Genomic DNA, 25,114 nt, shown 5'->3' with positions numbered 1-25,114 from the left:
AATCCTAAAAACAGCTTGCAGCGTTCATGGCATTAGAGCCTGCTAAGAGCTGGGTTATAAAGAAAGCAGAAGTGAGCGGGCAGGTATACAGAAACCAGATCACTGCTAATAAACATAAAACAGCAGGTTAATAATATCGGCTGTTTTTTTTATGTTTGCGGGCCTTGCCTAGTTCGCATTGTGGGTGAGTCCTGCTTTAACATTACTTAGCAAAGATCACATGACCAATAAGAAATGTATATACATGAAAACCGAGTAGACCTGGCAGTGGTGGGAAAAGGTTTTTGTTAAGTATTATGTTAAATTTTGGACAGCTTTCTGTAACTTTACAGGTGAGATTCTTACCAAGCAGAGGTGGAAGCCAGTTAACATTGGCTTCACAGTGTGAGTCGAGGAAGGTGATGACTTCTCCAATGGCCACAGAGGCTCCCAACATACGAGTTCTAATTAGACCTTCTCTCTTCTTGGTGCGAACTATTCTTACTTTTGGGAAATTCACCATGTAATTTTCCAGACGCTTTTTCAGGTGTTCTGAAAAGGAATAAAAATACAGCAGATGAAAGATTAATTGTAATGGCATTATTTAGCCTTGAACCTTTTGCCAGTTGCAGGTTGCTATGCAGCACTAAAGCTCTGGCCTTATCTGGTCACATTATCCACCTTTCCTTGTGGTGGTCAGGTGTTGCCCCTTTGCCAATAAATCCGCTGGCTTCCAATCACTCAAAGAATTCAATTAAACCTTCCAACCCTCACTTCCAAATCGCCCCATAGCTTGTCCCCTCCATACATATATTCATGAATTACCAGATATCATCCCAACTACAACCTTTTGTTCTGCTCATGAATTCCTCCTATCCACCTCCTTGATCACCCCCTCAACTTATGATGAGCTTCCTTGTAGACCTCAGGCCTGTCATGCTCCAAGTCTTGAATTCTTTAGATGAACCCTCATATACACACCTATTTAAATGGGCAAACATACTGTCATGCTGCCCCTAAGGCACATATACACATTTTTGTAAACTCAAAAGGACAGGGTCATTTTTAGTGTCTTGTTTCTGCTATACTTATTCTATCACACCCAATTGCTTTAATGTTTAGATTTTAGTATTTGTATTGCTGAATTTTTAATGTACTGTGCCTAAGCTTTATACAGGTAAATAGTACACCCTATTGACTATATTAGTCAATTATTAATTTATTAATAATAATAATAATAATTTATATTAAAAAAGTTAATATAAGTATTAAACAATAATAATGATTGAAAAAAGTTTGCTCATGCCCTGGATAGATCCATCTGTCTCTGAATTCTGTCTGACTGTCCGTGCCTAATTTTTTATGCCCCCTGTGGACTGTGTGTGCTTTTCCTTAATCTGTGTTTATCTTGATCATTGGCCTATTATTTGTACTAAAATTATTCTGTGCTCTGTCTGCCTTTATTGAAACTGGACATTGTTTACCTGACCTGGCTATCCACCTGTTGACTCTGTTACAGTAACTGTGCTAGGATAGCCTAGAGCAGGAGTTTCTTAGAGTTAGAACTAGTGGATGCCCAATAGCATTGGTAAAAACAATGATTAAAAAGTAAGGACTTCCTACACTTTCAAGTTGTACAAGTCCAATTGACGTTTCATACCTTTAATGTAATTTCAGTATAAATGCTGAAACTTTAACTCTGTTAACAAAACTACTAGTTGATACAGTCCTCATCCATGTTTCTTCACAGCAGACAAGTTATGTCCATATGACAATTGTAATGCTCCTTTTTAAGAATATACCATGGATTTAATTATGAATCCAAAAGTGACACAAGGGACTTCATAAAATATCCAAGCTTTTATTAAATTTCATTAGTCTTCTTTTTATGAGTTCCTTTGTGCCACTGCACATTTGGATTTATAATTGGATTTTTCCAGTGTGCGCAGAGGAACGGTTTTGCACTGGGCACGTTTAAACGTGGTCAGATTTAGAAGTGCTGATCCTTACTTCTAATACTTCAAACTCCGCTACGATTCAAAAATGAACTTAATTACGCAGGCACAAGTAGCTAAAAGGGCAGTAAGAATAACTGGGTCATTTTAGGGGCAGAAAATAGTCCTGCATGTATCTAAATCAAACATAACAAATACATTCATTTATTTGGATACAGCAATGAAAAATAAAATCCCTATCAAATTATCTTTAGGATCAGTGTCCTGCTGGGGGGATAGCCCTAACTAACATTGTGTTGTAGAGCCATCACAGGAAATTTGAAGAAATAAATATGAAAGCAGGAGAAAGGCTATGTTCAGGTTGTAATGTATTTAACACTCTATGGAGAAACACTACATGCACCACAAAGAATGAATGGGGGTGGCAGTAAGCGGTACCAGTAACGCTTACTGCTGCCAACTGTGCAACATGCTGGTTCTGGAGCTGCATGGGATCACTCTCTCCCAAAGCACAACTGAACCTACCGAAAATCTCAGATATCCCTGAAAGAGATGTCCCTATTGAATGACTGGATCTCTAGCTCCTGGAGGCAACTGTAACATTTTTTATTATTTTCCCTCACTTTTTAATGGCAGTGGTCAACAAGGAAAACAAAAGGCATTAATAAAAAATTGTACAATTTTTGCCCACATTATAAAAAAAAGTTTTGCTTTTACCAATACTTTAGAAGCCAAAAACATTAATAGGCAGTCTAAGATGTTTTCTTACTGTGCCTAGCAACAGGGAACTTTACACCCATAATGCCTCCCTCCAATTAAATGTACTACATCTATTTATTTACTGAGTCAATTGCAAAAATAAGACTAACTTTACTTCTACGCAGCTTGCTTACCCATCTCTGCAGATCAATATTTCTCTCCTCTAATGTTTAAAAAAAAGAAAGACAGAGAGGGAGAAAAAAAAACAAGAACAACTGTATAACTTTTTGCTTACGGTCCTCTGGGGCGCTGTGGCAGACATTAAAGCTTTACGGCTTTAATAATTTAGGAGATGTGTTTGGCTTTCAAGGAATAGATATGGTGAGAGTGGTCTCAGTGGGGAACAGAGTGATCAAATGGATGTGTTTTGCCAGACCTTCTAACAGATACAGTGAAGCAAGTAGCAGTGTAAAAGTATAGAAAATAATGAGGTGTGCTCCATGTAATGTGTCAACACATAATACCAGAGTTCAGAGAGACTAAGCATATTCTTTCAGACTGTGATTTAGATGGAAAATTACATGGTGTTGCAAACATGCCTATATTTGGAGTTGAGTAAAAGAAAGTAAAATGTAAAACTGTCATCATATTGCATTATGGTTACCAACTGTATGAAATGCTTATTTGTAAACCGGGCTGTAAAGTCGGAACTGGAGTTGGTATATTTTTGCCAACTCCAGGTACTCAAATGTTAAAAGATGTGGCACTTTGCAACGGTCTTTTAATTATCCACTGCTGAAAAAATGTACAAAAAGGTCACTGTACAGCTGCGTCTGCAATTGCCCATGGACGTATGGTCACAATACCCCATCCTATTAAATATTAAGAAATGGTTTTCACATTGCTCAAATATCACAGACTGTCAGGTTACTGGAGAAAGCCTAAGAAGTTCCTTCCTCTTTTGTAGGTTTTAGGATCATCACACTGATACGTCCCCTCATTGAAACAGAATGCTTGTTCTGTGTGACTCAAAAAAAACACACGCATTTTTAGAAAGAAGCCAGCAGTGGCACCCCTTGCTTGTGACATAAGCTCTACCTAAGTACAACTGTCAGAGAGGCATTGCATGAGAAAAACAAATGTGTTGTCAGAAACATTGGTATTAATGAGACAACCAGGTTATCAGGTCTTACAATGGGGAAAATGAATTTTATATAGTTAGGTTACAAGAGAAACTGCCTTTTTATCAGAAAGATCACCTGGTTTTGAGAGACACATTTTTAAATATACATATTTATCTACTTTATAAAATTTAGCCCTTAATAAGGTGGACTCTGTTACCACCCAAAATGTGATGGCTTTGATCAGATAATTAAATGCAATTGTTTGTTTATCTAACAACCTTATAAGTTTGCCCTTTTTGGCACCCGTTCTCTTCTTCACCCCATGTTGAACAGATTGTCAGAGTACAAGATGTGTTATTCTGTTGTGTTGCCAAATAAACCGCAATGTTACATAGATAGACTCTTTTGACTATCCTGACTATTCTTGTTAAAAGTGGTATGGTGTATTCTCCTTGCCCTGACATTTCCAACCCTCTGTGGTCATAGAGACATTACAGGTCACATAACAGACACACAAAATGCTGAAGAATGTAGAAGATAGGCTAGCCTATGTGGCTCTGTTAAAAACATAACAATAACAGTTTTGGGCAATGCTAAGCTCATTCCTTATATATAACCAAAAAAGTAAGCATTGTCATTAATTGTGTACAGTAATTCATTAACAGAGCACAACTGTGCCATCTGATTCAGGAGCATAGGCTGATCTAGTTTAAGGATGGTAATATGAGGACTGCAATGATAAAAGTTCTAGGAGCTACCAAAATGTATGTCAAGGAAAAAATATTTTATTACTGGTTTGGGATAAAGTAAGAAATATGACACTGCCATCTGGGGCTCAGATGTATTTGTCCTCACTTCCTGTTCTACTCCGGTCTCACTTCCCACTGATGAGGAAGTGACAAAGAATCTATAACAGGAACAGAACAGACAGAAAAAATATTGACAGGGTTTTAACTCTCCCTAGTTTTACCTGGAAAAGACATATTTTCCTGCCAGTGTTGCTGTTTCATTTTCTGTCTTGTAAAAATTGTCAGCAAGAAAGAAAGGAACATTTTTTTCCATTTCAGTCTGTGTTGCTATAAGACTAACTTACTTTTCTGTTTTGAGTTGCTGTCATGATTACAGTATTTGAGGAAAACTCTCTAAATAGCAAAAAAAACCTGATGGGTTTAAAAAAAATGTATAAACTTAATTAAATTGATCAAAGACCATTTTATTGTATCATTAACAAATTACCTTTAAAATTTATTATTTTCTGTTCTGTGTGGCAGTGAATATTCCCCCCAACAGAACAGCATTGCCCGGGTATTTTTTTATTGCTATTTTATATTATAGTCCAAAAAAAGTATGTAAAAATATAAGCAAAAGGCACACTGTGCTGAGCAATACATACACACATAAATAGATGCAAATATAGCTCTGACATATAGCACAGCGCTGTACAAAGATCATCGGTGAACTCACATGAGTCTCAGTCATATGTATAGCAAGTTTGGTGATGCGCTTCCTAGTGATGGTCCAACAGCAAGTTTGGTTGAAATGTGTTGATGCGTTTCATCAAAATATAGCTCTGACATAGAGCACAGCGCTGTACAAAGATGACTGGTGCACTCACATGAGTCTCAGTCATATGTATGGCAAGTTTGGTTGAAATGTCTCCATGCGTTTTCGAGTGATGGTGGAACATACACACACACATACATACATACATTTATTTTTAAATAAATAGATACCTACATATAATAATACAAATTCTGAATGAGGGATGATTATTTTAAAAATTTGATTTATTTGAACATTTCTGTATTCTAGCCCTTTAAATACATCTCATCTGGAAAAGAAAGTTTAATAGAATATTTATGCCATATACAGTAATTCTGCAGAGTGCGCTTAAGATCTCTACAATTCCCTGAATTAGATAACTAAGCCCAGCTTTATTGGCTTTAAGTGTGATCTATGAGGTGTTTATGGGTCCAACAGGTTGCAATTATATCTTAAGCACCGATCGTCCCCATTAAGATTCTAATCAGAGCTGAAGGGCAACGTGCAACAAAAGGGCAAGCGAGTGGAGCTGATACGGGGCTGCCATCCTGCGATCTTCAGGGATGGAACAGACGGGAGGTCTGCGGAAAAATAAAGAGGCTCTAAGGGAGGCAATTAGGGTTCTGGCAGACAGAGCACAGCTAAATAATTTACGCTGATTGCTGGAAAAAAAAAGAACAGCTGTTCAAATTTAGTATGAAGATTCGTACAATGACAAAGCTGCCAGGGCTTATGAAATTATTTATCAGGAAAGATGAAATAAATAGGAGTTCTGATAGCTGGATTGTCATGGCTACGAAGAAATAGACTGCATGCAGAAAAAAAAAAGATTTTCTTGCTCTGGCAACAGGAGACATTGTTCTTGGAAATTAAAAATTTGCAGCGTTGGGGTAAAAAATTATCAGATGATGTATGGATGATACAAGGGTCATTTTTGAAAGTGACTACAAAGCAAAAAGGGTTTGTGCTGATCACATGGGAGGGCCGAGAAGTTACAAAGGGATGAAAACTATTTCTGTTTCTAAAGGAAAAATTTTGTAGGATAAATGAACATTTGAGCAGGCCCCCTTAGGCATGAGGTTAGCATAGAGATGAATTATTCCTAAAGTACATTGTAGTTTTAAAGTGAAACAAATGGCTTGGGGTCAATTTTCTTGTTAAAGTTTCTTGTTCCAACCATCTTCATCATGTAGTGAAAGACATAGAGGTTTTCTAAGGCTAAAACATTACAACAGAAAAAAGAAAAAGAAATAGGCAAAAGGAAGGTTGGCAGTGTCTTCAGTTGTCGGGACCTGTAAGCTTAAAACACCTAAACTTGCTGGATAAATAAATGAAGAATTAGGTACCTAGAGGAACCTGCAAGTAACCCTACACATCTTCCTAGGAAGCTTGTGAACTCTCAGATTCATACCCTAAAGCAACTTACTAAAGGTCTCTGAAGCCTACTATTACATTGAACAATAAACCAAATGCTGCACTAAGCCACAGTGTCCAGGGACAGCAGTAACAGCAAAACAAACCAGAACAAACAACAGCTATCATTAAAAAAAAAAAAAAACACTGGACATTGTAGTTTAGTTAAAGCATTTCTTAAGGTTTTAAAGGACATCAATTGCAAAGACAGAAGGATATCTCTAAATTGATTGAAAAGGATAAAAAGCTTATTTCTCCATTTACATGTGAGAGCTTCTAATATACGTTTGTTACACAGGATGATTGTTTTAACAAGAGAAAACTTTAATAACCAATTAGAATACCAGGTTAAATTAAACACATTTTAGCTGGACATATTCTTTTCTGTATGACTTTATTAGTCTTTCACGTCATTGTGGAAGAGTTTTGGCTCACCTTTCTTTACAGTATTGCATCAATTAATTGGCGTTTGCAGACATTTGTATATGCACAGCTGTCTTAAGGTCCCATCAAAGAATGTCCATCGGATTGAAGTTTGAACTTTAACTGAGCCATTGCAACAGCTTGAATATTTTCTTTTATAGCCATTCTGTTTTACATTTGCTGATGTGCTTGGAATTGCGGTCCTGTTGCCTGACCCAATTTCCACCAAGCTTCAGCTGTCCCAAAGATGAACACAAATTTATTTCTAGAATACCTTTGTATAAAGAGCAGTTTATGGTCGTCTTAATAAATGCAAGGTGCCAGGGCCCTCTAGCAAAAAAACATTTATCCCTCCTTCATCACTATGCTTGACAGTTCATATGAGGTCAATCTGCAGATTTGCTGCATTTGGTTTTCACCAAACGTGGTGCTGTGCCTAATGGGCCAGCATCTCCACTTTGGTCTCATCTGTCCAAATGACATTGTTCCAGAGGTCTTATAGTATGTTCAGATGCAACTTTGTAAACCTAAGTCATGCTGCCATGTTGTTTTTAAAGAAAAGACGCCATTTCCTGGCATACCTTCCAAACAAGCCAAACTTGTTCAAGATATTTTAAACTGTATTGTAATAAACTTTAACATTTACCTAGTTGACTGAGGCCTGTTAAGTCTGAAATGTAGTTCTTAGTTCTATTGCAATTTCTCTGAGCACTGCACATTCTGTCCTTGGGGTAAATTTGCTAGGACATCCACTTGTGGGAAAATTGACATGTTTTCCACTTGTGAATATTCTTTGTCACTGATTGACTTCAGATCGTTAAAGAAATGGCTTTATGACCCTTCCCAGATGGATGGTCACCAACAATCGCCACTCTGGTATCATTGTTGATGTCTATCCTCCTAGGCACAGTGTTAACAGATACCTAAATGTTCCAACGTACACATGAATGACAAACTACCAAAGCATCTGCTTTTATAGAGGTGGTCACACTAGCTGATGATCAACTAATCAAATGCATTTCATAATCAATGCAGCACCTGGCTATTACCCTCCTAATTCCCATGGTAGTAGTAGGGTGTACTTAATATTGCACACACTTATTCTGCATTTTAACTTATTATATGAGTAATAATGTAAATGTAAAATATGCCATCTGTTGTTGCTCACCTGAGGTTATATTTACCTATTTTTAAGACGCATTAAGAACCGGATGTTTTTTATTTTAATTGTATGTAACGATTACACACATTTTTTTTTTTGGTAAGGTTTTTTCTAAGGAATGTTTTGGGGGATTTTCTCAAACATTTTGATGTTTAGGCCCATATAACTTCACATTCTACACAATAATACCCTTAACCTGCAGCACACTGCTTAAGAAAAGAGTGTAGAATAAAAGCAAAAAGGATGTCACGTCTAACAAATACTGAAGATAAATCTCATTAACCACCGTTTAAGGGTGGCAGTTTAGCTCTAAAAGCTTTCAACATCTTGAAATCATAGCGAAGGTTTATCTAAGCAGAGAAGAAAATAATAAATAAAAGGAAAAAGCTGTGGTTAAAAGGACGCTAAACGCTGCCCTCTAGTAAACAATTAAAGCCACTTTTTGCTGATTGAAGACTTGAAGGAAGAGTTGGTGTCTCCTAGTTGTATGTAACTGTGGGATGAGAGAGTGGTTCAACGTCTTATTCACTTCACATAAAAGTGCTTTAACGACTTCTACGATTGCCTCCTTCCCTTAGCAGCCAGCAAATAGCACAGCAAAACAAGTTGATCAATAATTCTGCTGTCTGACAAAGTGCTGTATATTGCTACTGGCCCCATTTTCCATCACCAAGATGTTTTAGCAATGCACTTATGGCCATCTTCAGATGTTCCCTTTTTAAAGGTTTAACAATAAGATGGCTTGATTCTATGTAGCTGGTTTTAAACAAATTCACTGTGTTACTGATAGTAGCTGGAAGAAAATTACTTCCAACTCAGGAGTAAGTGAGCCCAGACAGGTACACAGCAGATCAAGGGAACCCAGTCGAACTATATTGTGAACCCAAAATTCAAATTTAAAATAAGCTTTAATATAGTATTGCAATTAAAGGTAATTTCCACAGTTTAATTTGCAGCTTAGATTAAAATCATAAGTAATTTAACAGTCATGAAAGTCACTTCCTTCAGGCACTTTTTTATTTTAGGTGACAACACTGCTTCCTTCTTGTATCCAACTGTTCACCTTTGCTGTCACCCTGTCACATGGGAATTGGATAGAGACCACAAGTAGCCATTTGAACACACACATTATGCCAGTATTGTCAATTGTTTTTACCACTGGAAAACCTGCCCTGAGAAAACAATGCAGCCATTGCTGGCAAGCAAGCATGCAGTAATGAAGGGTCTGCAAGGTCTGCAGGAGATCAAGGGCAACAATAGATAAACACAATTATTTTTATTTAACACAAATGGCAGCAGTTTATGATATATTGCTGTTCGTTTACCAATTACCTAAAAATTTATCAATTTGAGTTAAGAAAGCTCAGATTTATTATCATTTTTATCTAATACATGTTGGGCATATACTGCTGCTTGTTGCGCTCTATAAATGTATTAGTCATGTGTAGCATGGAGTTTGTAAAAACCGTTATGTTATCTGGAAAGGTAGTGGATGGAAGATACTCACACACAGTTTTTTAAGCATGCAGCTTAAGGTAAAGATACTTAGATCCTTACTACTATATAAGTGCATGAGGAGCTAATCTCAGGGAATTTCCCAATTCTTACTAGATTGTAAGCTCTTCGGGGCAGGGTCCTCTCCTCCTGTATCACTGTCGGTATTAGTCTGTCATCTGCAATCCCTATTTAATGTACAGCGCTGCGTAATATGTTGGCCCTATATAAATCCTGTTTATTAATAATAATAATAATAATAATAATATTATTCCCTATAGTGCATTTATATCAGACTAGTATTGTATATTATTGATAGGAACAAGTGTAAAAGGGACAGAGCTACCTGACATCATGCTGTGGACACATACCTGAACCAATACACACAGTCTCAGTCTCTCTTGGCCCATGTCCGCCATGCTGGAACCAACTACAGCCACCTTACCTGCCTTGGGTCTGGGATTATTAGAAGTGGAAAACTGGCTCAGACTATTCCTAAGGGGTCCATGCTCCTGCAGATGTAATGTCAAGTTTTAAGAACCCATTTTGGATGTAGTGAACTCCTCCTCCTGTCTAGCTGCCAAACTAGAATGCTTTTCTGTGAGCAGCCTAGGCCTGTTTGTACTTCTTTGGACTAATTTCAAGGGACATGTAAGTGTTTGGACTGATTTGCTTTAGGGTCATTTTAAAAGTTTACTCATAAGTGGACTGTGCCATAACCATTTTTGCCACTATTTTGTAGGCTTCTCCCTTTGCATCGCCGGGTATTTTTAGAATATTGGTTGCTTTTTTTTTCTAGGTCATAGTTTAAATCCTGTCATTCCTGGGTAGAACAAATTACCACGTAGTAAGTGGAGCAATTTAATTTTTTTTGAATTGATATTCTTGGGCTTGGGTGCAATGACTATCATTGTTCCTGATCATCACTAGAATGAGTTGCCCTATGTCAGGGGTTCTACAGTAGACTCTTTGTCATTATCCCACTCCAGGGCTTCTTCTCTGGCAGGACTGTATGACTCGGGGTTCAATGACAATCACTGTTCCTATTTACTTCACAGATATGTATATATATTATATATGGCTATTTCAGCCAAGTCCACTCATGCATACAGGACATATTCCACCACATCATCTGTTTATAGTCAACGTTATTTGTTTTTCTGTAGGGTTGGGGCCAGCAGCTCTACAATTTTTTTCTCTCTCTCCCTTTTTCCTTCCTCTTTTTGTTGCCATTCCTACTCCTATTTATCTTTATTGGCCTTTACGCCTTTCTTAGTTTTATTACTGTTTTAACATGGGGGGCTGGGGAAGCTTCCTGGGGGCTGGATCTGATGCTCCCCATAGTAGATGTATCCCCTTGAGGGCCAGATATTAGCCGTGAATAATAAACATTGTGTTGCCATCTCTTCTGCTCTTTTAATCTTCATCTCTCCGTTCCATTGCTTTAACATACCTTCCTTATCTCCATTTTTGTTGTCCCCCCCTTCTCCTGCTTTCCCCATTTTAACTTATTTATTCCCTTACCCCCAACCCTTCTTCCCCCACCCCCCATTTTGTGTTCTGCTGCCTGCAGTTAGCTGTACACATTCAGCATCCCACTTAGTTGCCATATTCAAGTTATGTTGACAACCCAATTACATCTTTTAGGATACAGGGCTTGTTTTCATTGATCTGCAAAGAACAGAAGCCAAAAGTTGGTCTGCTTTAGGAGAATTATTTGAGTTACACAGATAGAGATGCGCCCATGTTTGCATGCAAGTTACTTTAATGGTTATATTATTCCCAGTTGTACATTTCAGTTCATTGTCAGGTGGTTGGGTTATGTGGGGTTACAGGGGGACTGATATGTTTCATCTTGTAACGTCAGATGGGATTGTGCACCTGCGCTCTGGTGTGCCTCTCCAACCATACTGTTTTGGTTTAGAAAACATGTTGCTTTTAGATAAATGGTAAATCCCACCAGCAATCTTAAGAGTACCTGCTAAATATTTTTGGAAGCTTAAGCCTCATACAGATGTCAGGTTACTGTAGCTGGAAAACATAATTTTCAGTGACAGATGTACCAATGAGTGCTGTACACAGATTGCTGCTCAGTTCCAGGGCAAATTAATGAATGATGTTAGAGGGCCCCTGTACATTTGGTCGCATTCATCTTAAGCAACAATCTGGTGTGTACATAGGTTTAGTGCTACCACATAGGGGGATTTCTTTGTCATCCCAGACTATACTTCTTCATAGGACATTCCCTGCTGATCATTCTTATCATCTCTCTGCCTGTCCTGTTCAGAGTTGTCTTTCTGGAATGCTGTCCCCTACAACACAAATTTGTTTAGAAAAACATCACTTGTTTTATTATGAAAGCCAATAGATATGATCTGCTCTTTTATGTATAGTATGCATCAATTGGTATTTGTATCTTTGTTGTGAGAACATTTTATTTACTGTGACAACTTTTCTTACTGCTCAGTTTTAAAGGAAAAAACAAAACAAATGCTGTTTAGATTTCTATGAGCCTGCCCATACTGTAAGTAAAAATATGGTGGGGATTGAAATGTTTAGGGGAATGCCTACATCATTAGGAAATGACAGCAGCTACTAGTTACAGAAATGTAAAGGTTTTGAGCTGATGTCACAGATAGTAATAAAAGCTTTCTTACTTAAATATTTAGGACATGTGCTAGAGAGGGATAAGCAGAATCAGGGTTAAATTTGAAATGAAGGATGTGTATCATTATACAGTATTATCCATAAACCACAACATAAAACAGACTGTCATAATTAGCAAACCAATTTGTATTTTAGTCCTAATTCCCCTTTTATATCAGCCAGAAAATTTAAAAGCAGTGTGGGCATCTGATTAGGGTAGAACAAACAAGAAGTGAAAAATAAATTGTCATCAAGGCATGGTAATTTATCATCCTTGCAACCTAAATTACTCTCCACAAGAAATCTTCTGGGTAATGAATATGCAGTCATATTATGTGAATGAGGAAACTTAAGTCAATAAAACAACTAGGTGACGGATTTAAATTAAACCTAAACTAGGAAAGGTTAGCCAGTAAACAGTGCCCCGATCTACGAAAAGTGCCAATGGGGAAGAGAAATCTATTTGCTTTTGGTGTATTTTCTTTGTTCTTAAAACTTATCTGTATGTTCTAACAACAAAGATTGCCTAAAAAACTGTGTGCATTTGATACCGGAGAGCCAGATACCAACAAACTGGCAAAGTAAGTTAACTGTAGCTCCCCCAAGCTGTTTTCAGTCTTTTCCTATTAAAATAATACCTGTGTGTGCCAGAAATGGCTTTTATATTAAAAGGAACCAGTTGCTAACCGAGCAATTTCATCATATAATGAAAAACTACATAAGGGTTTACTTCAATGACAAATACATGTGAAAATAATCACTGGATCTATAAATATAGACATCCGTATTGCATCTAGTCACAGTTATTCCTGTGAAAATGGAGCTTGATCCCACCCCTCCTGAGGCTTTTTGTTGGTCAGCATGGCCGGCCATTCTTTTAAAGGACCAATCTCGAAGATGGAGCAAGCTGTATTTGCACAGGATAAGTTCTTTATACCTTGGCATTCTGTGGTAATTTTGTTTAACAGAAACCTTCCCTTATACATAAGTATGTGAAGATAACGTCAATTATGTGCCACATCCACTCTCTGCATCTCTGTGTATGCAATTATTTCACAAGACAATAGGGGTAAAGAAAGAATGTCAGGAATTTAATGTACTTTATAAAATTGCAGGTGTTATTTAGGTGTTCGCTGGAAACTATTATTAATAGTAATATATGTTATGGCCAAAATCTTCGAAGAAAGAATTTGAGAGGAAACATTTTTTACAGCAGCCATAATGTTCCAACTTTATTTTCTTGAAAGATTTTCAGGGATGTAAAAACCTAACACAATGTGAAAGATAAAGATATGAGGAACTAGATCTGAAACTGCTTTCTTTACCATGAAGTGAGTTCAATGGCATCTCAGGGGAACACTGAAATATATAGGTAAAGGAGCAATAAGAAAAGTTGGGGAATTAAAAGAATATTTTTAGAAAACAGAAGACAGAAAGCAAATGAGTTAGGGTGGCTATAATTTTCCACCTTGATTGGGACTAAAACCAGATTGAATAAAAATTCAACATCTAACTAATCTGGTGGTCTTTGACCTATAGCCAGTGTCACACTGTTCCAACTGAGCTTCTGTGATTTGCTCCTTCATCCATGAGCCAGACTGAATAAAGCTCTCCATTGCTGGAAAGGATACACTTTGATCCAACAAATCTGGAATGGATCTGGTCTAGCAAATAGCAAATTACTTTAAAGAAATCCATTCGAGGTTTGCTGGATCACCCAGCTTCACTGATGAAATGGTATCCTCTTCAGCCTTGGAGAGCTTTAATAAATCAGGCCCTATAAGTTAGTATTAAGATTGTCTTCCCTTCTCTTAGTGCTCTTCTCCTTCTATGTATGTCTGTCAATTTAAGTCTCAAGGTATGTTGCGGCTTTATAAATAAAAGTAAATAATAACTGCCTTAAAAATGTGATTATGTATCCCTCTATTCTACACTGAGCAGGAATACTTGTGTGGCCTTAGTTTTCTAGTTTATGGTGAAGTTACACAAATCTTTTAAGCTTTTCCATCTTTTAAGCTAAATCTTAAGCTTTTCCATCCAGTGGGTCCAGAACTTTCAGTGCTTCAGTGTTGGTGCTGTACTGTAAGAAAAACAAATACCTAAGGGATGAAAGGTCAGATACTAAAGAATCTTACAAACCTGAATGGCAAGGATAAAATATGAAAGATTTGGATACTGACCCCTATACACAGCTTGATTTTTCAATGACTGATATCACACTGAAAACCCCCCGCACACACCTTTATCACTGAAGTCATCAACAAGCACAATCTCTGCGATGAGCTCAGGTGGAGAACGATTGAGGACGCTGTGTACTGTACGCAGGAGGGATGACCACCCTTCGTTGTGGAAAGGGATGATCACACTGGTGTTTGGCAGCTTGGCCGAGTACAGCTTGCTCTTGCAGCTAGAAAAATCAGAGAGGACATAAAAGGGACAGATGTCAGCTTCACATGCAGAACATGCCCTGAGCTCATGTCAAATGAGGACAGCCCAGTAATGTCTGGGAAAACACCAGCTGAGAGATGGGAAAACACAGATGGGATTGACAATTGGCTTTTTGTACAGTTCCATGGGATGATATGAATGGGAATGTAAGGATGCAGAAGAAATCTCATTGGAGAAACTCCATAGAGACAAAGCAATTTATCATCCTAACAGCCTCAATCACACAGCACTAAATCTCAAGTTAATTCTGATCATGCTCAGATAAATGAAGACTGCAGTGATGCTTTCTTGAGCTCTGACTAACACACTAATGATGCATGCTGCCATAAAGTATTATTATAAATAGTCCACTCATTAAAGGCCAATTACAACCAAAACAGATTTTTTTTTTTTTTTTTTTTTTTTTTGAATCTCGCGATCCGTGCTAAACACACCCCGTGACGGTAAAAAAGTGTAAGTGCAAAAACACCACACAAAAAACGTGCACTGGGGTACTATTTGGTAATCCCTCCTCAAAAGAGGAAGGGCCACCCTTTTTCTCCAGACCCTCCGAAGCGAAGCTCCAGACGAGGGCTGGATACTAAGCCCACCCAGCCGAAGCCGGGATGGACACACATGCCCCCCTGACCGAAGCCAGAGAGGGGCCTTTTCTCTCTGGGACCCGCCCATGCAGGTCCCACAAGATACTAAGCTGGGAGCTCTCCCGAAGAGAGACTCCCACTGAGGGAGAGCGCCTGGTTTTTAGGCCAAGGCACTCTCCAAGACTTCAGGGCTAGCCCATAAGGGAATAGCACCCTCCATCAAAAAAGTGGCACACAAATACCACACCAGTGACAGTGACAAAACATAAAAAACATTTAAATAATAAGTGCTCCGTGCATAACACACAGGGCAACAGATTTTAAAAATTGCCCATTCTGACACTAGCCGCAGCTAATGCAGATTAAGGCGATGTGCCGAATCCAAAATATAAACAGTGCCGTGCACTGTGCAACCAAAAAATCTAGTGGGGTCCCAAACCCGTGATTTTAAGGTGCCCCTGGTTCGCCACTCCAGGGGTACGACACTGGGGCGAGATTCGGACCGCTCGTCAGACCGATTGGTAAGACCAAGCTTTTCTCCATCCTCACCAGCGGGTCAGTCAAGCCTCTGGGAGCTCCTTATCAGGGCAGGCCCAAGCTCTTCCTCCGGTTCACCACGCCGGCAGGTTTGCATAGGGCGGCCCCTTACAGAGCTACACCAGAGGTAGACCGTCCTTAACAGAGGTACTCAGGCACAGCATCCCTCTCCTAAGATGCTAGTGCCCTTTCCAACCCTGAACACTGATAAGAACAGATACTACACTTGATCTTAGCCAAAAGGCCGAGAAGCGATTACAACCAAAACAGATATATCAGCTGCTAGTGGGAACCAACAAGTTGATCTACATGTAGCTCATAGTTCTCCCCAGCCCATTTTTGGGGGGCGGGACGCCCGCCTGCTGTGATTATTCTGCCTGGCACAGTTTCAGCAGCTCTGAACGGATACCGGAGAGGCTGCTCTGCCCGCTCCGTTCTCCGCTGATAAGAGCTGATAGCTGATTAGAGCCGGGCGGAGTGAGGAGAGCACAGCACAGCTATGAGGAGATCACAGGCTGTCCCTACCCCTCTCGCTGTGCCAGGTCTTCTGGAGAGAAAAAAAAAATTAACATCGTGCAAACAATGTCTCCGCCCAGTGGGTGTGTGTAATGATGTCATCAGAGCAGTGTGTGTATAAATGCAGCGTGTCACATTCCTCAGCCTTACAGCTCTGTGTATAAACCTTCATATACCCTAAACTGTTAGTCATAATGATTTGTAATTTTCAGGGTGCACAGGGAAAACCTATAGTTAGCACCATTCACAATTTCAGCACCCCAGCTTTTACAAATTTCATGATATGGGGATCAGAATTGTAAAATCTTGTGAAAATACAACATTGGGGTTGTAGTATTAAAAGCAAGTGCGCCTTGGAGTCCTAAATCAAAAAAGCAAATTGGGTACCCCCGGGACAACTTACATAGTAAGGAGTATTGGGGAAGGGCCCCTAAAGTTATACTTATCTCTCACAAATCTATAATTGTCATACTATGTTACCCCGTCTGCTTCTCTTGTTTGAGGGGGGGGGGAATTTCGATAACCCACCCACACTAAAATTTCATTACTATGGCAAACACACTGCCCTGTTACACATTACTGCCCATTTCTAACACTGGAAACCCAATTTCCTTGGAATTGGGAGGAGTAGGAAACTGAAAATGTGTGGGGAACATCTGTCGATAACACCCCCTAAAGTTTTTTGGCATCATTAGAACATAAAAAACTCTGCCAATCAAAACGACATTGGGGTTTAGGTACTGGTAGGGTAAGTCATGTGTAACAGGGCAGCAGGTTTTCATGGGCAGACTTTACATATTGATGCCATGGAAATGAAAGTTTGAAGGATGTTAGCCACAAATGTCCCCCATTTGCCCCTTTAATTCTGTTTACCTGCATCTCTCTGTTGTAGAGAAATTGGGGTTCAAGGTAGGGAAGCGGACAGTTTGATGTACTGAGGTTTTTATGTTCTAATGATGCCACGCTAATGAAATTTTAGGGGTTTATACATCTGTTCCACTCTTGCATCTACATTTTCAGTTTTCTGCACCTCCCCATTCCAGATAAATTGCGATTAGAAGAACAGAAGCAGAAAGGGCAGCATAGAATTACAGTTATAGTTTGGTGAAAGGTAGGAAAAATATATAGGAGGGGCCACCCCAATGCTTCTTACTATGTAAGTGGCCCTGGGGGTCCTAATTTGCATTTTCCATTTTGGGCTCCTAGGTGCACTTTCTTACAAACATTCACCCAAATCTTCCAATTTCCACAAGTTTTTAAACTCATGATCCCCATATTTTGAAATTTTGAAACTAAAAAAAGAAATGTTGGTTATTAGTAGCTATGAGAGTCCCCTGTGTACCCTAAACATTTTAGGTAATTACAACCAACAATTTAGGAGATCTAAAGGATTGAGCGCAATGACTTGTTATACTGCAGAACATGACAAGCAGACTTTACAAACACAGCGATCATACTGCGGGTGGATACATTTCACAGGATGTTTTTGTCCTACCCCCATCTGCAATCACATACATGATGCTCTTTGTATTACATAGGAATAGCGCTAGGAGGTGACATGTGAAGGTAGGCTGAATTCACAGTGGCAGTAAGGTTGCTGCGTTTACCCCTCACATTCCTTTTGCATGGAAACAATGCTGCTTGAAAAACTGCTAGGTCTGAAAAGCCCAGCACTTACTGCCAGTTACCAATCCCAGGTCCCCAGCTGTTATCACCGGTTACCAATCCCAGGTCCCCAGCTGTTATCACCGGTTACCAATCCTAGGTGCCCAGCCATGCACAGCACTGGACTGTTGAGGTATAATACTAAAAATGGAAAAAAAATGTACATTCTAACAAGCCAGGCATTAGAAAGTTGGAACAAAGTATAGGGGGTTGGTAGTACACTGACACAATAGCAGGGATTACTGAATACCTATGGCATAAATAACTAGGAGCTCCAAATTTGCGGTGTCTAGCCCCGCCCACTTTTTATCACCCAGCTACAGTTTCCCCCCACACGGCTGAAAAAAATTTCTGGGGAGAATACTGTAAATAAATAAATAAATAGAACTTTTGTGAAAACATTTTTTTTTCACTTGAATCTTTTACAAAATTAGCCCAGCAGGCCCATGCTGGCTCAGCTTCCACCTTGTCTCTAACGCTCACTTGTACATCCAGTGCTGCCTTGCACTGCGCATGCATTAGATTGAACACTTCTTTTACATTATAAGAAATCCTCTGAAGATGCATGCACACAAGGAGCATATTGTGACACAAATATCCCAGGAGGCTGTGGATTTCCCCTTCGGTCTTTACCGAAATGGAAGTGAAGGGGAGAGGGTCCTCTCCACAAAAGTGTAAAAACAAAAAAAAAAAAACACACATTTTTCTATTACATAACAGAGAAAGTCGCTCTTTAATATAATATTAAAAATGTGGAGATGCTTTAATAGCATCATGCATGTGATATCAGATAGGGCGCAGCGTGATCGCTATGTGAGTGTAAAAGCTGCTTGTCATATTCTGCAGCCTAACAACTCGCTGTGTTCAAACCTTCAGATCTCCTAAACCATTTGTTGAATTAACTTTTAAAGTTAATACAACGAACTAAATTTTGTAAGGTAGAGGCATAGGAAACTGAAACTGTAGGTGCAAGTGGGGGACACTTGTGGCTAAACCTTTCTAAAATGTAATTACTATGGCATGATCACCTTTTATCACCATGGGATCATTAAAAAAAAAAAACAAACTGTCCATCAAAATGCACTTCCTTGTTGCATATGACTGTACCCTTACAGTACCTCAACCTCAAAAAAATTTAGTGGGCAGAGTTCATTTTCTAATGATGCCATAGTCAGACAGTAGTTTCATAGGTATAGATTTGTGACAGGTAGGCATATATTTAGGGGCCCCACCCCAATGCTCCTTGCTATGTTAGTGGCTCCGGGGTACCTAATTTGCACTTTCAATTTAGGACTCCTAGTTGAACTTTTCTCTGAAACAGCAACCCCAAGGTTCAATTTTCATAACTTTTTACATTTGTGACCCCGATATCTTGAAATTGTTTAAAGCTGGGGGGCTGAAATTGTAGTAACTAGTATCTATGATGGTCCCCTGTACACCGTGAAAATTACATGTCATTGTGACATACATATTAGGAGATATGGAGGTTTGTACACAGAGCTGGGAGGATGCAGAATGACATGGATACTTTATACACACTGGATACATTTCATAGGCAAAAATCCGAGCTCGTGCTATGAGATGGGGGCGGGGCTGCCTGTGTCTCCTTCACATGAAGGCTGAGCTGTGTGCTCGACGGCAGCAATCCTCTGGACGGATGGCTCAGAGCACAGAGCAGCCTCACTGAGATCCGTTCATCCGAGGATGAGAGCTGCAGAGAGCTGGGCGGGGTATTCAAATCAGCCGGGCGGAGCAACCGGCTAAAAACCTCTGGGGAGAACTATGTATGTTTATTATAGGAATCATAATGTCTTTCATCTCACCCTTCTGATGAGGATAAAATAAAACATATTGAGGAGTGAAAAATAAGTACTTTATGTTTATAGTGGAGATATGTGGATATATATTTCCATAGAGTGATTTCTATGGAATTGTTTTTATATATAACTTTTATTGTATTTGTTAATAACATTTATGGGTTTTATGAATGCTTGTAAGTTTATTAACTTAAAAATCTTTATTTGTTGGTACTACTAATAGTAAAAGTATTCAACATAAGGCTAGGCACAATTACTGTATTCTTGCTCAGTTTATTAACACCCTACTAACTAAATGGTGACCGGTTTCAGGTATCTCATAACTTATAAGCCCTCAATACTATTGGCCCAATTTACAAAGCTAACACATGAAGGTATGGATTTGGTTATTTAATAAAAATATAGCAAGGTATTTTTAAGGAGCCCAAAGGGACTAAATTTGGAGATTGCAGTCACAATGCTTTATAAGGGTTTGGGCCTGATTTACTAAAACTCTCAAAGAATGGAGACAATAGACTATCATAAAAGAACCTGAGTGATCCAGCATACCTGGAATGGATTCCTTAAAATCATTTCCTATAATTTGGTAAATGTTTTCAATCATTATCCAAATACATATCAGGTTTGCTGGATCACCCAGGATCTCCCATGATAATTTATCCTCTCCAGTCTTGGAGATCCTTAGTAAATCATGCCATTTACATCTTCCAAATCTCTACTAGAATTGAAAAAAGCAAGCCTCACTTTCAAAAAACATTGGTAAATAATTTACAAAGCTTTAACACACCTGTAAAAATCACATTTTTCAGCCAGTGAGGACCTTTAATGGCTAGGAAGGGGCACAAGTTCTTGCTGGATTGTAAGGCCTTGTACATACAGGCTGATCGCCATGGACACACCAAATAATCATCATTTTCTTTATAAATGTCTTGCTCCTAAATAAAGCTTTGTAAATTGAAAAAAAAAATACAATGCTAGATATGGCCATTGGCCTGCCAGCTGTAAGGTCTTGGGCAGACTGCTTCATAGCAATAACCACTATTTTTCAAAGAATATCAGTTGGGATGATTGGCCATTCATTGGTCAGTCAGCTGTTAGTCAGCTGTGTTGTCACGGACTACCATTTGTGTACCTACACTGAAACTGTGGCCTTTCATTGCTTGCTGAGGAGCCTCTCTAGAAGCATCTCCAAAGCGCTTGGACTGAGATTTGTACGTATTGCAGATTTCTATTTGCTTTTTTTTTACTGACTTACCCACCCTTCATTCACCTATACCTCAATTACCTACATCTCATTTACCTATACCTACACCTCAATCACCTACCTCAGCTGTTATCACCGGTTACCAATCCCAGGTGCCCAGCACTTATCACCGGTTAACAATCCCAGGGGCCCAGCTGTTATGACCGGGTACCAATCCCAGGGGCCCAGCACTTACCGCCTACCAATCCCAGGTGCCCAGCAGTTATCACTGCTTACCAATTCCAAGGGCCCAGCAGTTGTCATCGATTACCAATCCCAGGTGCCCACCAGTTATCACCGGTTACCAATCCCAGGGGACCAGCAGTTATCACCGATTACCAATCCCAGGTGCCCAGCAGTTATCACCGGTTACCAATCCCAAGGGCCCAGCACTTACCACCTACCAATCCCATGTGCCGAGCAGTTATCACCGGTTACCAATCCAAGGGCCCAGCAGTTATCACCCGTTACCAATCCCAGGTGCCCGGCAGTTATCACCGCTTAGCAATCCAAGGGGCCCACCAGTTATCACCGGTTACCAATCTCAGGGGCCCAGCAGTTATGACTGGTTACCAATCCCAGGGGCACAGCAGTTATCACCGGTTACCAATCCCAGGTGCCCAGCAAGCAGTTATCACTGGTTACCAATCCCAGGTGCCCAGCAGTTATCACTGGTTACCAATCCCAGGTGCCCAGCAGTTATCACCGGTTACCAATCCCATGTGCCCAGCAGTTATCACCGGTTACCAATCCCAGTTGCCCAGCAGTTATCGCCGGTTACCAATTCCAGGGGCCCTGCAGTTGCGAAGAAGTAGTCACTCAGGAGGGGCATTTTTTTACTGCCAATGTGAACTAGGCCTCATTTGTTAAGCCACATTGATCACAATATTACACTACTACAAGGTATTACACAATTAAAACATGGAACTCTAGGGAGTTGGATTAAAATGCACAGCACTGGACTGTTGGGGTATAATACAAAAAATGGAAAAAAAATGTACATTCTAACAAGCCAGGCATTAGAAAGTTGGAACAAAGTATAGGGGGTAGGCAGAACACTGACACAATTGCAGGGATTACTGGATACCTATGGCATAAATAACTAGGAGCTCCAAATTTTCGTTGTCTAGTCCCACCCACTTTTTTATCACCCGGCTACAGTTTCCCCCCACACGGCTGAAAAAAAATTTCTGGGGAGAATACTGTAAATAAATAAATAAATCAATATATATATATATATTTATCACCTGGCTACAGTTTCCCCCCACCCGGAAAAAAAAGTCTGGGGAGAAAACTGCAATATATATATATTGATGGCACAAAATGTCATTACATCAATTTGACGTGCATGTCAACAACAAGGTATTATTATTGATTTTATAATAATATAATTAGAAAATGATGTGTTCACACTACAACAGACATTATAGATTATACACCCATATCATGTGGGGTGCAGTACTAATCTGTAAGTAGATTCGCCCATATCAGGACACATAGTAAAAGTAGTAAAAATATAAAAGATACCTACATAAAGCCAAAACACAGCATGATTGAAAATAAAGGCATCTGTGCGTGTCAAACTCAAACATGATATCACTATATCACCCACAATGTGCAGCAATGGATGGAAATGACCGGGCAAGACATCCAACTCATCTCTGCCCCTTCCAGTGGGACCATATCAGGTATAATGTATTTATTCATATATATGTTTATTATAAGAATCATAATGTCTTTCATCTCACCCTTCTGATGAAGATAAAATAAAACATATTGAGGAGTGAGAAATAAGTACTTTATGTTTATAGTGGAGATATGTGGATATATATGAGTGATTTCTATGGAATTGTTTTTATATATAACTTTTATTGTATTTGTTAATAACATTTTTGGGTTTTATGAATGCTTGAAGGTTTATTACCTTAAAAATCTTTATTTGTTGGTACTGCTAATAGTAAAAGTATTTTTACAAATCATTATATAATATATTGACTGGAGCAGGATGATATATCCAATGCTCCTTGCTATGTAAGTGGCCCCTGGGGATCCTTAATGTGAACTTTTAATTTTGGGCTCCTAGGTGCCCTTTCCAAATGTTCAATTTACACAGGTTTTTAAATATGGTATATCCATACCCTGATATTCCCTAAAGAAATTTTGGTTATTAGTAGCTAAGGGAGTCCCCTGTGCACCAACAATTTAGGACATATGAAGGTTTGATCACATTGTTAGGCTGCAGAATTTGGCAAGAAGACTTTACACGCACAGCTATCACGAGGCGAGTGGATACATTTCACGGGCAGTTTTTTTTTGCCTATAGAATATGGACAGTAATGGGCGTTTTTTTTTTTTTAATTTTTGGGGAGCACCCCTCCCCTTCTATGTTTACTGACATGGTGGTAAAGACTTCTGAGTAAATCTGCAACCTCCTGGGATATTTGTGTCACATATTCCAGGTGGCTGTGGGCTGCTCCTTTTGCGCATGCCCAACAGCAGGAATGCATAATCAGGGGCTTTCTTATAATGTAAGAAACATGCTCAATCCCACGCATGCCCAAGGTTACCAATCCCAGGTGCCCAGCAGTTATCACCGGTTACCAATCCCAGGTGCCCAGCAGTTGCCAAGAAGTAGTCACTCAGTTGGGGCATTTTTTACTGCCAATGTGAACTAAGCCTTGTTTGTTAAGCCACATTAATCACAATATTACACTACTACAAGGTATTACACTATTAAAACATGGAACTATAGGGAGTTGGATTAAAATGCACAGCACTGGACTGTTGAGGTATAATACAAAAATTATAATATAAAAAAAAGGAAAATATTGTACATTCTAACAAGGCAGGCATTAGAAAGTTGGAACAAAGTATAGGGGACAGGTAGAACACTAACACAATAGAAGGATTACTGGATACCTATAGCAAAAATAACTAGGAGCTCCAAATTTGCAGTGTCTAGCCCCGCCCACTTTTTTAGTACCTGGCTACAGTTTCCCCCCACCCGGCTGAAAAAAATTTCTGGGGAGAATACTGTAGCTTATATCTCTGAATCTCCTTATTTTACATTTCCCTGTGGTACATTGTGTATCTGGTCCTTCCCCAGAACTCCAGGGGGGTTGCAGAGCTTTAGATATATACCATACATGTTAATTAAATGACTTCATATTATAAAGTAGCTTAGAAATACCTTAATTTTACTCGATTTGCCCTAGTGACCACGGCCAACTTCAAATAAGGACACTTAACATGGTGAAAACTTTATGTTTCTGGAACTGAAAAATAAGGGGAAATTTTCCCTAATGGGACACAGTTCTTAAATCCAAAAAGTTTTAAACCAAACATAAACAACAATGCGGATTCCCAAAGCCTAAATGCTTAACAAATAATGGCGCTCCAGAAGCATCTGTCACACTTAAAGCAGAACTAAACCTTGGGATCACTCACCTGCCCCTGTTCCATTGAGGGCGCCGCCAGCTTCTCCCTTCTTCTCTTCTGCATTCTGATCTTCGGCTATCTTGACTGGCCAGGCAAGAATTACATACCATTGAACATCAACATTCAGTCTGGGCCCCCGCAAAGGATGCGCAACTCTTTCAATTTTGACAGCTTGGCAGTGATCAGACAGGTGAGAATACTTTTTTTCAGAAGAGACATTGCCTGTGCCTTTCTGCAAAAGGAACCTGCTTGATGCCAAAGTTTTATTGTGGAACTTTAGTCCCAATAAAAAGCTGACAGGGCTTAAAATAAAGACAACTAATATAATCTCATAGCTGCATAGGCTGAAAAAAGACACGGGTCTGTTAACTCCAACTAATAGAAAAAAACTGAATCAATAAATTGAATACCTACAATATTCAGATCTCTAAA

The 25,114-nt window shown here is 39.2% G+C and overlaps 1 protein-coding gene and 1 pseudogene across 1 annotated transcript in view; both read right to left on the bottom strand.

Annotated features, from left to right (window-relative positions):
* GALNT10 (polypeptide N-acetylgalactosaminyltransferase 10) overlaps positions 1-25,114 on the bottom strand; it is a 130,495-nt gene that overhangs the window by 25,680 nt on the left and 79,701 nt on the right. The window contains exons 4-5 of the mRNA XM_072400471.1: positions 14,678-14,844; positions 346-531 (exon numbers count right to left, since the gene is read on the bottom strand). Of these exons, the coding sequence (XP_072256572.1) occupies positions 346-531; positions 14,678-14,844 (353 nt within the window). The remainder of the gene's footprint in view (positions 1-345; positions 532-14,677; positions 14,845-25,114) is intronic.
* Positions 16,089-16,259, bottom strand: LOC140325090 (U2 spliceosomal RNA; annotated as a pseudogene).

The sequence above is a fragment of the Pyxicephalus adspersus genome, chromosome 2 (genome assembly GCF_032062135.1).
Source record: "Pyxicephalus adspersus chromosome 2, UCB_Pads_2.0, whole genome shotgun sequence".
Taxonomy (NCBI): Eukaryota; Metazoa; Chordata; class Amphibia; order Anura; family Pyxicephalidae; genus Pyxicephalus; species Pyxicephalus adspersus.
This window is presented reverse-complemented; position numbering and strand designations above follow the sequence as displayed.